Source organism: Aulonocara sp. 'chitande type north' Nkhata Bay, linkage group LG14, assembly GCF_057382095.1.
Source record: "Aulonocara sp. 'chitande type north' Nkhata Bay isolate Kocher_YH1m ecotype deep benthic linkage group LG14, A_spYH_male_GT1.1, whole genome shotgun sequence".
Classification (NCBI taxonomy): Eukaryota; Metazoa; Chordata; class Actinopteri; order Cichliformes; family Cichlidae; genus Aulonocara; species Aulonocara sp. 'chitande type north' Nkhata Bay.
In genome coordinates this window covers 23,190,828-23,203,201 of record NC_141357.1, presented here as the reverse complement: position 1 = coordinate 23,203,201, position 12,374 = coordinate 23,190,828, and the positions used below count along the sequence as shown (strand labels likewise).

At 43.3% G+C, this 12,374-nt stretch overlaps 1 protein-coding gene across 6 annotated transcripts in view; it reads left to right on the top strand.

The window, feature by feature from the left end:
• npas1 (neuronal PAS domain protein 1) overlaps positions 1-12,374 on the top strand; it is a 67,701-nt gene that overhangs the window by 45,249 nt on the left and 10,078 nt on the right. For all 6 annotated transcript variants that reach the window (XM_086261627.1, XM_086261625.1, XM_086261624.1 and 3 more), the window contains 2 exons: positions 7,219-7,286; positions 8,916-9,005. In XM_086261627.1, coding sequence (XP_086117753.1) covers positions 7,219-7,286; positions 8,916-9,005 — 158 coding nt within the window. The remainder of the gene's footprint in view (positions 1-7,218; positions 7,287-8,915; positions 9,006-12,374) is intronic.

Sequence of the window (12,374 nt, the reverse complement as noted above, 5' to 3'; positions counted from 1 at the left end):
TTCTTACCAGAAGCCAAACATAAAAACCACCAGAGACACAATAACATCACAAACTGTAGGCCATCATATAATCGTCAGTGAAGCTACACTGAGGCTTACAGTATACGGAGACTAACAAAGAAATCAAAACAGCTTAAAAAGGTGTTAAGCACTGCAAAAATGTTATGTAACTCATGTTATGTTATGTTATGAAACTCAAAAGTAAAACAATGATATACCAGATTTAAAGTCAACATGCAAATAAAATAAGTTACTGATGTATACATGGCCATAAAGGAAAATGAGTATTCACGAGATAGCTGAATTAGAAAAAAAATTAACTTCTAATATGGTCTAAGTACATTTTTGTCATAGTTGTAGCTTTCAAATTGCCAGTGCTTGTGTGATACAAACCCTACAATAATCCAGAGGAAACCCCAACAATCAGACGACCCTCTAAATGTAAGCACTTGGCGACAGTGGGAAGGAAGAACTCCCTTTTAACATGAAGAAACCTCCAGTAGAACCAGGCTGTACATACAGACAAGTTGCACATGGTGACTTCTGGGCCCTAAGGGGCAATGTAGGACGGCTTTAAAGATTAGATATGGTATATATCTGACCACTTAATAGCATGGATGACCTCAAAGCCAACATATTGCTTTTAAAGAACTTTGAACTGCATCCTGTTACAACTTGAGTCTAATCTACAGTCATAGTGTGTGAAAACATGTATTCCTATGCATCAGCCCATTGTTGTACATCAATATCTCATCATCCTTTCTGCGCAGGACAATCTGATTGTCTGAGTGATATTCATATACTAGCACCCATACACACAGCCGCAGCCTTGACTCTACGCATGAATTGCGAATTGTTTTTCCTCTGTATTCCTGACTTTTCTTGGCCTTGATAGAAAATACCTCCTGTTCAGCATAGTTGGTGCGCAGGTAGTAGTGCTTCTTGCCCTGTGTACAAAGTGGAAGTGCGCTGAAAAGATGTGAGGTGTGCGGTTTACGCTACAACGAGAGGCACTTCTCGTACAAATGTGAGCCACAACGATAAATATATAGAGCCCCCGCGGAAGCTGCTATGTGAAGGTCGAGAAAATTGTGAATTATCTTTCACATTCTTACCACTGGGTCAACATCTGATATGTTAAGTATTTAATTAAATATTTGGAGATTTCTTACAAGCAGGTCACACAGTCTCCACAGGGCCTATATTGAAAATGCAATGCTAATTTGGACATCAGTTTGAACAAGTCTACCCACAATGCATTGGCAGGGTTTTAAGTGTGATGCATGACTTTAATTCCGTTAGTGGAATGTGGTCAGAGATCTGGCTGAAAGGGAGCGGAGGCCAGAGAGCAGGGGAAGGAACAAATGTAGGAGGAATAAAGACAGAAAGAGAGGAGGAAGGAAGAAGGAGAAGAGTGTGAGGAAATTGGGATGGGGTGTGTTGGGGGGTGGGGGTTGCATTCCTCCACATTCCCTCTTGTCCGGGGTTTTTGGATGGGCAGCGGAGAGGGAAGGAAGGTGGAGGGTGGAGGAGAGGAGAGGGATGGAGCGCAGGGGAGGGGCCGGAGTGGCTTTTGTCTGCTTCCCACGTTTCAAAGCCAGTCTTGAAAAATGAATAGACAGAGGAAAATCAATTGCATGACCTTCACAGAGAGAAAGAGAGAGATTGAGAGAGCAGGAGAGAGCGGGAGAGAAGGAGGAGAGAGAGAAAGAGACAGAGTATGGAAGGAAAGGAGCAAAGGAAAAGGAAAGGCTGAAGGCAGGGAAGGTAAAATGACCCATGCTGTATTTGGTATTTGTGCACCTGTTTGCACAGCATATTCAAGGACTATTTGACATCATTTATATTTCAAAGCCTCTGTATTAAGTAAATTTTGCTATCAGGGACAGTTTTTTCCCCCATACTACACTTCCTTTGAAAAAAATCCAGGAAGCCTGATTCCTATTCCTAAGCTTTCTATTGCTTGTGATAAGAATCTACTTAAACTTAGTGGCAGATCTACAATCAAGCAAACTGACAGTTTAACCAGATTCTACAGGTGAAACCAAAGCAGTCTTCCTGTTGGACAGGCAAGGTTAAACAGGTTAGTCCAGGCGGTGTAGTGTGATGGTGTGCTGTTTGTTTAAAGTAATTCAAGGCTTTTTGGAGGTTTATATACATTTTTTAAACCTCTGACACACTCTGTATTATGCTGCTCTGCACTGGCAAGAATAAACCACACCCAACCATGCAGACAGTATTAATGTTTTTATAAAATAACAAATAAGAACATAATGTAAAAAAAAACATTTTATTAGGTTCAGCAGAATATAAATTAGTCCAAAAGTATCTTTTGCACTTTGGTTCAGTTTTTACTTTTGCATGTTAGTTAAACATAATAATAATAATAATGATAATAATAATAATAATAATAATAATAATAATAATAATAATAATGTAAAGAAAATAACTTGATTGTGGTAAGACAGAGATATCTTTTAAAATTTCCTATCTGAAATTAACTTTCTACTTTTATTTTTGTTTAATAAAACAGAAAAGGGGAGAAAATATCAACCTGTAACAGGTGTGCAGGGCAGCTGGAGAACGCCCTCTGCCTTTTTCACAAGGCACAGTGCAATGACAAGTCAGCGCCAGCAACAGGGCCAGCTGAAGTGTTTTACTGTCTCGGCTAGTGAGGTCAAACACACCTCTCCCCTCCCCGGCGCTGGTGACATTGACTTTCATTCTGCCTCCACTTGCTCGTTCTCTCTCTCTCTCCCTCTCACTCTCCCCCTCATTTCTTTCATTGCTTTCGTCTTCCCTCGCCTCCCCTTCTGTCTCCCCCACCTCTTCACGATCTCCCTGCGTCTGCCTCCCCTCTAATTCACAGCGTTTAAAGCAGCCTGGGCTTTTAAGGGAAGTTAATTGCACTCAAATTATGTTCGACCGCAAAAGGAGTGAGGGAGCGATGGAGAAGAGACGGAAAGATAGAGGACAGATAGAGGGAAGGAGGGAGGGAAGGAGGGAGGGATGGATGTCGGCGTGAGAAGATAATTGTGCCAGAGAAGGACGCTGCGATTAGGGTCACTTTTTCTCTCGCTGTCTGTCGAACGGCCGAAACATCACATTTGGATTGGTAGTAAACAACTTGGCAAGTGACCGGGCTCTTGTTTTGAAAGGGTGAAGCTGCGGTGGCAGAGCCAAACTTAAGAGACAGAGATGAATAAGAAGACACAGAGAGAGGAAACTGAGAGAGAGAAATGGGGGTTCACTGTTTGGTTCCCATGGTAACATCCTAACCTGGTTAAAAGAGGTTGACACTGTGGGGGTGGAGTCTGTGTGTCTACAGCCCCCCACGTGGGGATGCTTGGCTCTGTGTGTGTGTGTGGCCATTCCTCTGGACTGAACTGGGACTAAATTATGTATTAGACAAAAGTATCATGAAAATCATTCAAATTTTTTCATTCAATCATTCAAATCTTTTCTGCTTGTGAAGCGCTGGGGAGTCCGTGCAAGTTGACCTCTGAGTCAAATCATAATTAACGTGTCCATTCCTGCCCTGTCCCATTCTGTCTCTTATTCCCACAATGGAATTAAATCTCTTAGCAGAGTCCCGGGAAGCTAATGGAATCGGAGTGTGACAGAATAGCTCGATCAAAGACCTCAGCCATCCCTGCGTCCAGCTCTGCACACAAGTCACGGTGTTTATTGGCACAAACTCACTTAAAGGAGAATTGCAATTTAACGCATCTTAACTAAAGTCAGGTTTTATTGCTTTTGAACATTTTTTTATGGTTAAAAACTGAAGGATTTGATGAGATCAGGGATCAAAAAAAGAGTAATCAGGCAGTCACACATTTTTTAAACAAGTTAACAGTTCATGCAGGAAACCAAGACTGGGATGTCAAACTAATTTTAGTACATAAAGCTCAAACAGCCCGGACCAGTTAAATCAAACATGCACATATACTCATCATAATATATGTATGTAAAACTCCCTTACTTTAATTGTAGCATTACATGTGCAGTGTCTTTGTTAATAGGAATCATGTCAAACTGACAGTTACTTAGGCCTCTGCATTGGGTGAATGTAGCGTTTCAGGTCCCGGTTCAGTACACGATCTATTCTTAGCGACATGCAATGCTTCCTGGTGCAAAATTCATTGAAAAGGTCAAACATGATGCCCTCCTTTTCTGCAATTTTCACATTTAGCAAAAAAAAAAAATTCCAGCGGGCTGTGCTTTGACTCTTTGAGGGCTGCATGTTTGACACCCATGATCGAGACCACTTTCTTGATTTAGGAGTTGAGTTGAAGCCCTCTTTCTTTCCAGCGCTTCAACTGGGCCAGGAGTCACAGATACAGGAATCTGGCAAATTAAACTTTTATTACACTGAGTGCCACCACTTTCTTTCTTGGCTGAAGGTGATCTTTTGGGGCAAAATTCTCTTGGTTATATATTTATGCTTAAACAAGAGGGAATAACGTCCAGTTGTCTGTACAAAAGAGTTAAGATTCACAAAAATATTCCAAAATCTTGTTTGACCACAACAATATTCAACTACAAATGATGTTTTCAGGCACAATGATGAGATGTGTTGTCCAAAACTATCTAAATGAAACATTTAGCAGATCAGATCAGACTTTAATAACGTGGCCACATTGTTGGTTTGTTAATGTCTGTCCAATCATTTGTCATCTGTTTTGACTTGGTCTACCAATAAGACGCATGCACAGCAAGTTCAAAATAAGATCTAAGTTGTAAAAAAAGATGTTATTGTTTGAATTATGATTTATAATGACATAAAATATTATAGAAGCTGTAATATTAAGGTATACACACAGAATAATGCAAAGCCCTCACTCGCACACGGGCACACACATAGAGAAGGGGTTCACAGTAGCACTACAGAGGGATCTTTGTTCTCAGAGTGTGATACCATCAACGCTGTGAGACTCTTTCCCTTCACATGTGCGCAAGAATACACCACACACGCGCATGCTGTGCGCACAAACACACACACACACACACACACACACACACACACACACATCAGGTCCAGTGTTTTGGTTTCCTGGTTGCCCTATTGTACTGTGGCAGTCTTTAATAAATGGTCCTCTGTGTATTTGTGTCTGCGTGTGTGTGCAGGGGTGTGACTCATCTGTCAGCCCCGCTGGCCTCATGTCACATTCAGCGTTTCCTTGGGCCCGCTGACACTACTCAGCACAACTGATCACCCACCATCACCGTCGCTCCTCCAGGGTTCTGTGGCACGAAAGCCAGAACAGACACACACACTTTCACAACAATCGAAGTGCGTTTGTCTTCTGTTTTGATTAATTCTTATATGGTTACCACGGGGGTTGATTCCTCCAAGCTTCCTAGCACTGCGGCTGCATCGCTGCCCCACAAGGGAGCCTGCTAGGCAGGCAGAGAGCGAAATGGGCTCCCCATCCCCCTCCAGGCAGGGACTGACTAGGCTGAAGGGTCCCAGCACCAGACCCCCTTTCATAGCCCTGAATGGACTTGCCTTATTTAAATTCACACTCTGTCACACAGGGGGACCCCAATCTCACAATGCCACTGTGGCTTTGTCCGGCAACTCTGTATTTATGTGTATATGTGTGTGTGTGAGAGAGAGAGTTTGTGTGTGTGCACGGGTATTTGTGTTGTTTAATCGGAGAGCATGTTGCTGCTGTGTAGTCTGTGCATGAGAATTCATTGCTGTGTGTATTCCTAAAGTGTGTGTATGTGTGTGTCTATAGCTCTAATGGAATGCCTCCCTCTTCTATTCAACAAACCCACATCACAAGCAGGCAGCTGGGCAATATATATGTGCGTGTGATTGTATATGTGTGTGTGTGTGTGTTGGTGGGTGTGTGTGTTCCGATCCCCCCTCTGTGTTCAGTTGTAACCCACAGCAGCGCTTTCATTTTCCTGTCATAACGTGTATTGATTTCCCGCAGCCTTGCAGCGACACACACATACACACGCGCAGATATCCAATGATCCTTAAAGGCACGCACACAGACTCACACGCGTACATACATTTATATGCTCTTATACACACATATTTTGGGTACACACGGACATACGCAGTTTGTCTCCATTGGACGGGGAACATTGTGTTCAAAAGCAGCCCTGTTGGAGTGAGATTAGTTCTCACATATGGTCCCCACTTTTGCAATCACACACTTGCAGGTGCATAAACACCGTCACACACTCCTTCTGACATAAAACAGTAAATACACCTGATTGCAAAATTAATCTTCCACGTCAGTGGCGGCACCCCCAACCCCCATGCCCATGTTTGCTTTGGAGAAAGCGATCACTCTCTCCTTCCTTAAGGTTTTTCATTTTCCCTACCCTCTGTGCTCCTCTCATACCTATCTTCGCCCTCCTCCCCTCCTCCTCCACCTAACCACCTCCAACTCTATTTGTATTGTAATTGCCTTGGTAAACACCACCACTTTGGCACTGAAGCAGCTCTGATAGCTTGTGTTTGGGATGCATTAAGAGTGGTGATGCAGACACTGTGTGTGTGTGTGTGTGTGTGTGTGTGTGTGTGTGTGTGTGTGTGTGTGTGTGTGTGTGTGTGTGTGTGTTTGCTTGTTTGTTTGTATGCCTGGCAGAGATTGAGTGGTATGCGTCACGCAGCGCTCCACCTTATGTGCACTTTTTTTTTTTAAGCACGGTAAATTCTTCTTTTATCAGACATAATTGCTTCAAGTTTCACTTTTGATTTTGCTGAAGATTTTAAAGTTGTGAAAGAGATCCCACGTTAATGCAAAATCCTCTATTTCCAGATCAATTTGTGTAATCACTTATTCCTCAAAGCTGTATTAACTCATCCAAAAAAATGGAAATTAATCCATCAGCGTGGCTTAAACCCGACCGGCAAAATGATTTCCTACATATTAAGACGTTTGTGTTTTATTTATGCAGCTTTGACTAATTAAGCTGCTTCTGATGGTTACACTGACCAAGAGCATGGCCTTTCTAACTGTAATATGTGATCTTAACTGTCTAGTACTAAACATGGAGACTTTTTTTTTTAGCATTTTGTCATACTACAGTAATAAAAACACGCACCTTACCTACAGAAACCCAAATTTCTGCACTGAAAAAGCCCTGCTCATGATCAATTAACAAAATCTACTCACCTGCTATAATATCAACAGGTATAAAATGCTGCCCGCCAGCATTTTATGACAATGTCTGTCTCCTTTTTCTCTGCAGTTAGACGTTCATCTCATTCTCTGGCGACTGACATGTTTGAGCAGCACCTAGGGGCACACCTCCTGCAGGTAACGACCGCATCACCCACACATTGCTTCTTGTACCGCACTGATTATGTCTATAGTTGACTTTTTTGCCATGCTTATGTTGTGTTGTTAAACAGAGAAACTAGTTTTTTCAGATGTATCAAAAGTTGAAGTTAGAAATGTTTTTTCCCCTCCTAACAGTCACATTTGTTTGATTATCCAGCTGTGCTAAGTCGCTGCTATGTGTGATCACAGCCTGCACTGGCTCAAGTCGTTCTGCCTTGACTCATATTTCCAGGCAAATTCCTAAACACAGTCACACTCAGACACAGAAGCACATCGCGTAACCCTCAGATGCTGCCAAAGAATACCTCCCTTTTGCACTAACAGATGAACACAGCCCGAGGGGTACTCTGGGGCAGGAGGGCTGCTGGGGTGACGAAATGCAGAATGTAGGCAAAGACTCAGAGGAAGAGCAACGGAGGTAGCACTGCAGATTGTACTTTGGAGGGAGCTTAGGGAGGGGGAGGCGGTAGGAAGAACAGGTAGGAGTGGGAACAGGTGGAGGGATAAAAGGAGAGTAGAGAAGTGAGAAGGTTGTGGTAAAACAAAGAAACATTACATATGTCTGCTCTCCTCTGGCATTTTAAAGAGGAAGAGAGGCTTAGAGAACGGCGCTGATAGAAATCAAATTAACGCTCCAGAAAAACTGTATGATTCGTCCCCTCCCAGCCGTTCTTCCACAGTAATAGCCTGATAATTGCACTTTAGTTCTCCGACATTCATGCGGCTGGTTTCTCCTCGCCGCGACACGCGACACACGACACACGACGCTCCACACCCCGGCCACACATTTGCATACTGGATGTGTCAGTTGCATAAATTACCACTGCCACTTTAAGCACTAGGCCGCCAAAATAGCAATCATTTTTCTAGAGCAAAGTGGCCCTGGTGTGTGTGCATGTGTGTGTGAGGCTGAGACTGTGTCAGCTCACTCCTGGATGCTTGTTATGACGATTAATATTATTCTCTGAAGCAGTCCCCTCTAATGGGCTGGCTGTATACCTTTCACTTCTCATTAGAATCACTGCAGGCCGTAATGACTCTGGTTCTATCTGTGTCTGTGTTTATTTGTCCGTGTGTGTGCGTGTGTGGCTGGAGATCCAGGATGAAGCTTCGACTCTTGGTTTATTACGGCTGATTGGAACAGCCCCTGGTCTATAAGCTCAGTTTCTCATGTCTCGTTGCTGAATTTGTTTAAGTGCGCCTTTCTTGATGCACGTGCGTATGTGTGTGTTTGTGGACGTCCACACCGCATGCGTTGCGTCTGCCTCTGTTTTGTTCACCGTTTGTTCGGTCACGCAGGTCTCACTCGCAGCTGTCGCGCGTGTAGCTGCGTCTATGGGAATTGTTTCATGTCTATTCACATTTATGCACGTCATGTGAGTTTTTTGCGCGCGCGTGTGAGCGTGCTCACCAGTTGAGAGAAGAGGCCGAAGGGTGATGGGTTGTTTGTTCTCTAGCTCATTGTAATTTGTTCGATACACGCTAATTGCTCTAATTTGTCTGTCTTGTTTCTGTTTGCCTTTATGTCTGCGTCTCTGCGTGCATGTGTGTGTGTGCGTGTTTTTGTGTGCCCACGTGTGTGTCCCTGTGTGTTTATGTGCACAGTCTCTAGATGGCTTTGTGTTTGTGGTCAGCCAGGAGGGACGGTTCCTCTACATCTCAGAGACAGTTTCTATCTACCTGGGACTCTCACAGGTAAGACAACCTCATCTCACTCTCTTTATGTCTCTCTCACACAACACACACACACACACACACACACACACACACACGCACACCCACACACACACGTGACCACATAATCCTTTATTTACAAGTGCATTTGCACACATGTGCCTGTCTTCTCTTTATGCTTTCATATCCCTTCCCAGGAGCGCGTGTGTTTGTGTGTCTGTGTGTGAGTGTGAATATCTTTGACTTCACTCTCTGTGCTCATCTCTGGAGTACAACTCTCACAGGGGCAATGCTGCTCTCTCTCTCTCTAGCTCTCTCTGCCGCCCTCTCTCCCTCTCCAGGTGCTCACCTCTGTTGATTGCCTGTGGCCTCTTGTACTGTGAATGTTAAGTCCTGCCATTTTGCCCAGATGCATAAATAATAACAGTAATTACTGGCCTAGCAATCAAAGTGTCGCCCCAGCGCGCTGGGCCTGTCTAGGGGAACAAATCGATAGGCATCTTAAAAGCCACATTGATTGTAGGGAGGGGGAAAAACACCAAGGGGGATGGGAAGATAGATAGAGACAGCCAGAGAGAGAAAGAGAGGGGGAGGAAAGGAGGAGAGGTGTGATAAGAGAGAGATGTTTCAAACTAAGAAGAATGGGTACAGCACGAGAGAGCGAGAGAGAGGCAAGTGTAACAATAACAGATGTAACTGAGGGTTTTTTCTTTGTTTAAGGGCAGTCGCTGAAACCATTAACAAACTTAAGAATAAGTTTTAAGGATATGTTTTTTTTCCCTTTTAGTACAGTACTCACATGAAGGAGATCTCATTAGTCTCCATTGGTCCTTGGCCACCATTATCATTCATATCTGTACTGACTGGAAAAATCTCTAAATATATATATGTATAATTATCAGAGCAGATAAATCAAACAGATGTTGTCCCCAGTTATGAAATCACTGTAACTTAGGGATATAATGTCAGAAGTAGTTTTTTGTTAAGCAGAAAATGTGATATTAAACAAAAAATATATCTATACACATGCAAGAGGATAACAGGCTTAGCTTTTAAACCATTGCTCATTGTTTCATTTAATTTCAGATGGATGTTGTACTTTCTTTCTGTATTGTTAAGGCTGTGTAATTCTTTAATTGCATACTGATATTGACTGTTTTCAGTCTATTGTGATTGCTGCACATGTGATGAATGTTACTACATTCTTGTTTTACACCGTAATACAAAGAAAAAAAATGCAGCAAGCAAGTTTGAAATGGAAAGATTTTCTTTAGATGCATTTTACTAAATCCTTCCTCAACTTTGTTAAGTTGCACTGATAGTCTGTAATTTTGGCCCTGGTCATAAATATACTTTCCTCCACCTGTACACAATGATGTCCTGAATTGCACCTGTAAGTCAGTGTAAAGAAAACTTGAGGGGGGAAATAGGTTTTTAGTTTTCAGATATTTAGTCATTGTTTAATGTTGAACTGGAGACTTGTAGGAAAAAAATGAGCTCACTGACTCCATTTTTTTCCTGATGGAGTTTCATATCATGAAGAGCCACAAGACATGTTTGTCCCCCCTCCCCGTGTTCTCACTACTCTCTTGACCCCCAAAATTGTTCTTGCAACAGAAGATATAGTTCAGTCTCTTAAATCAGTGGTTCTCAAGCTTGTTCTTGTATGCTGAGCTTGAAAAGTTGAAAAAGTTCACCTCACTTTGTTTTTACTAATTATTCACAATAAAAAAGAATCAAAAATCACATTTTCAAGATGACCTCATCAAGCCCTTTCTTATTTTCCACATATACAAATATTCATTCAGTTTCCCTCTATGTTTTTGTTGTGGTTGTCCATGCCACTCCTGCAGAGCTGCTGTGCCTTACAGATAGAGGAGGCTTCAGAAGGCGCTTGCAATAAGGAAACATAGGTCTTTCCTTTCACAGATCACTCTCTGTCTCCCATTTTCACTGGGAGGAGTTAAGATGCGGGGAAGAGAAAAAAGTGAGGGAAGCTTGAAGACATGCTAGCATAATAAAAAGCACCCATTGCTCTACAGCTAAGATCGATTCACAGCAAGTAAGGAGAAGAAGAACGATTACAACGCCTAATTACTCTTAATGTGAGGCAGACTTGAAACTATTCTTTAAACTTTCCTGTCATGGGGCATTCAATGAAGGTTAATATAAAGTTGGATTAGGACAAGGATTGTCTTGAATTGTCGTGGAGTTTTTGAGTCTTCTTTGCAAACACACACACACACACACACACACACAATGTACATGTAAACACAGAGAGATACAAAAGAAAATGACGTAGAGAAGACAGAACAAAAAGGGGAGCTGCAGAGAGGAACAGCGAGAACCAGACAGACAATTACAAGAGAGAAAGAAAATAAAGCAGAGGAATATGGGGAGAGACGGTGGTAAAGAGGAGCGAGAGAGTCTGAGTGTGTAAATAGAGTTTAAATGTGCAGTAGGAATGAAATTCGCCTTGGGATTGCCTAGGTAAACAAGACAGCCGAGGCTTTGGTGGAGATGCTAATAAAACAGAGCTGTTCTTATCAGCTGAGCAGATGGCCTAACCCATCACATCTCCTCAAAGTGGGCCTAAGCCATCAGCATTCTAATGAAATTATTTATGATCTAAGATTACGTTCCAAACCTTAAACATACAGCGCCACGTTTACCTTCCCGAAAAGATGAGGACGGCCGGGCACAGAGGAGGTTTATGATGAGAAAGACACAGCCAGAAAGGGCAGGTAGACGGGGTTCGGGGAGGGGGGCGAGCGCGAATATACAGTGTGTTTATGGACACAAGCAATGAGATGGAAAAACGCACAACAGGAAAGAAGGGAAGGTGGGAGGGAGAGGACAAAACACTTCAATATACTTTGCTGGTGAGTGGAGGCGGACACAGGGGAGAGGGGAAGGACAGACAAACAATGTTCTGAGTGAAAAAGTATAAGTGGTTGTTTGTTTTAGAGGGCATGTCGCCCCTGTGGACCGCCCCAGCCCCGCGTCTCCTGTCCCCCCGTCTGACCCCTCTGCCCTGGCTTACCACCCGGGCCACTCCCCTGACAGTGGGGTTGCTTAGCCGACTTAGCCCAGGTCAGGCACCTTGACCAAGGGCACAGCCCTCCGCCCATTCCCCTGGCGCACAGGTATCTTTTTTCTTTTTTGTCTGGCTCACTTGGTTTTCAGGCCCGGGAGCACGAGGGATAAACCTGGGAGCGACACATAGCAGATGAGGCAGGGGGGAGAAGACATGGAAACAGAAGAGGGGAGGGCAGAATAGCTGGAGAGACAAAGGTTGGAGAAGATGAGGGAGGAGACATGAAAAGGATGGAGGAGTAAAAGTAGGATAAAAAAAAGGGATAAATGGGGTAAAGAGGAGGGAGGAAGGAT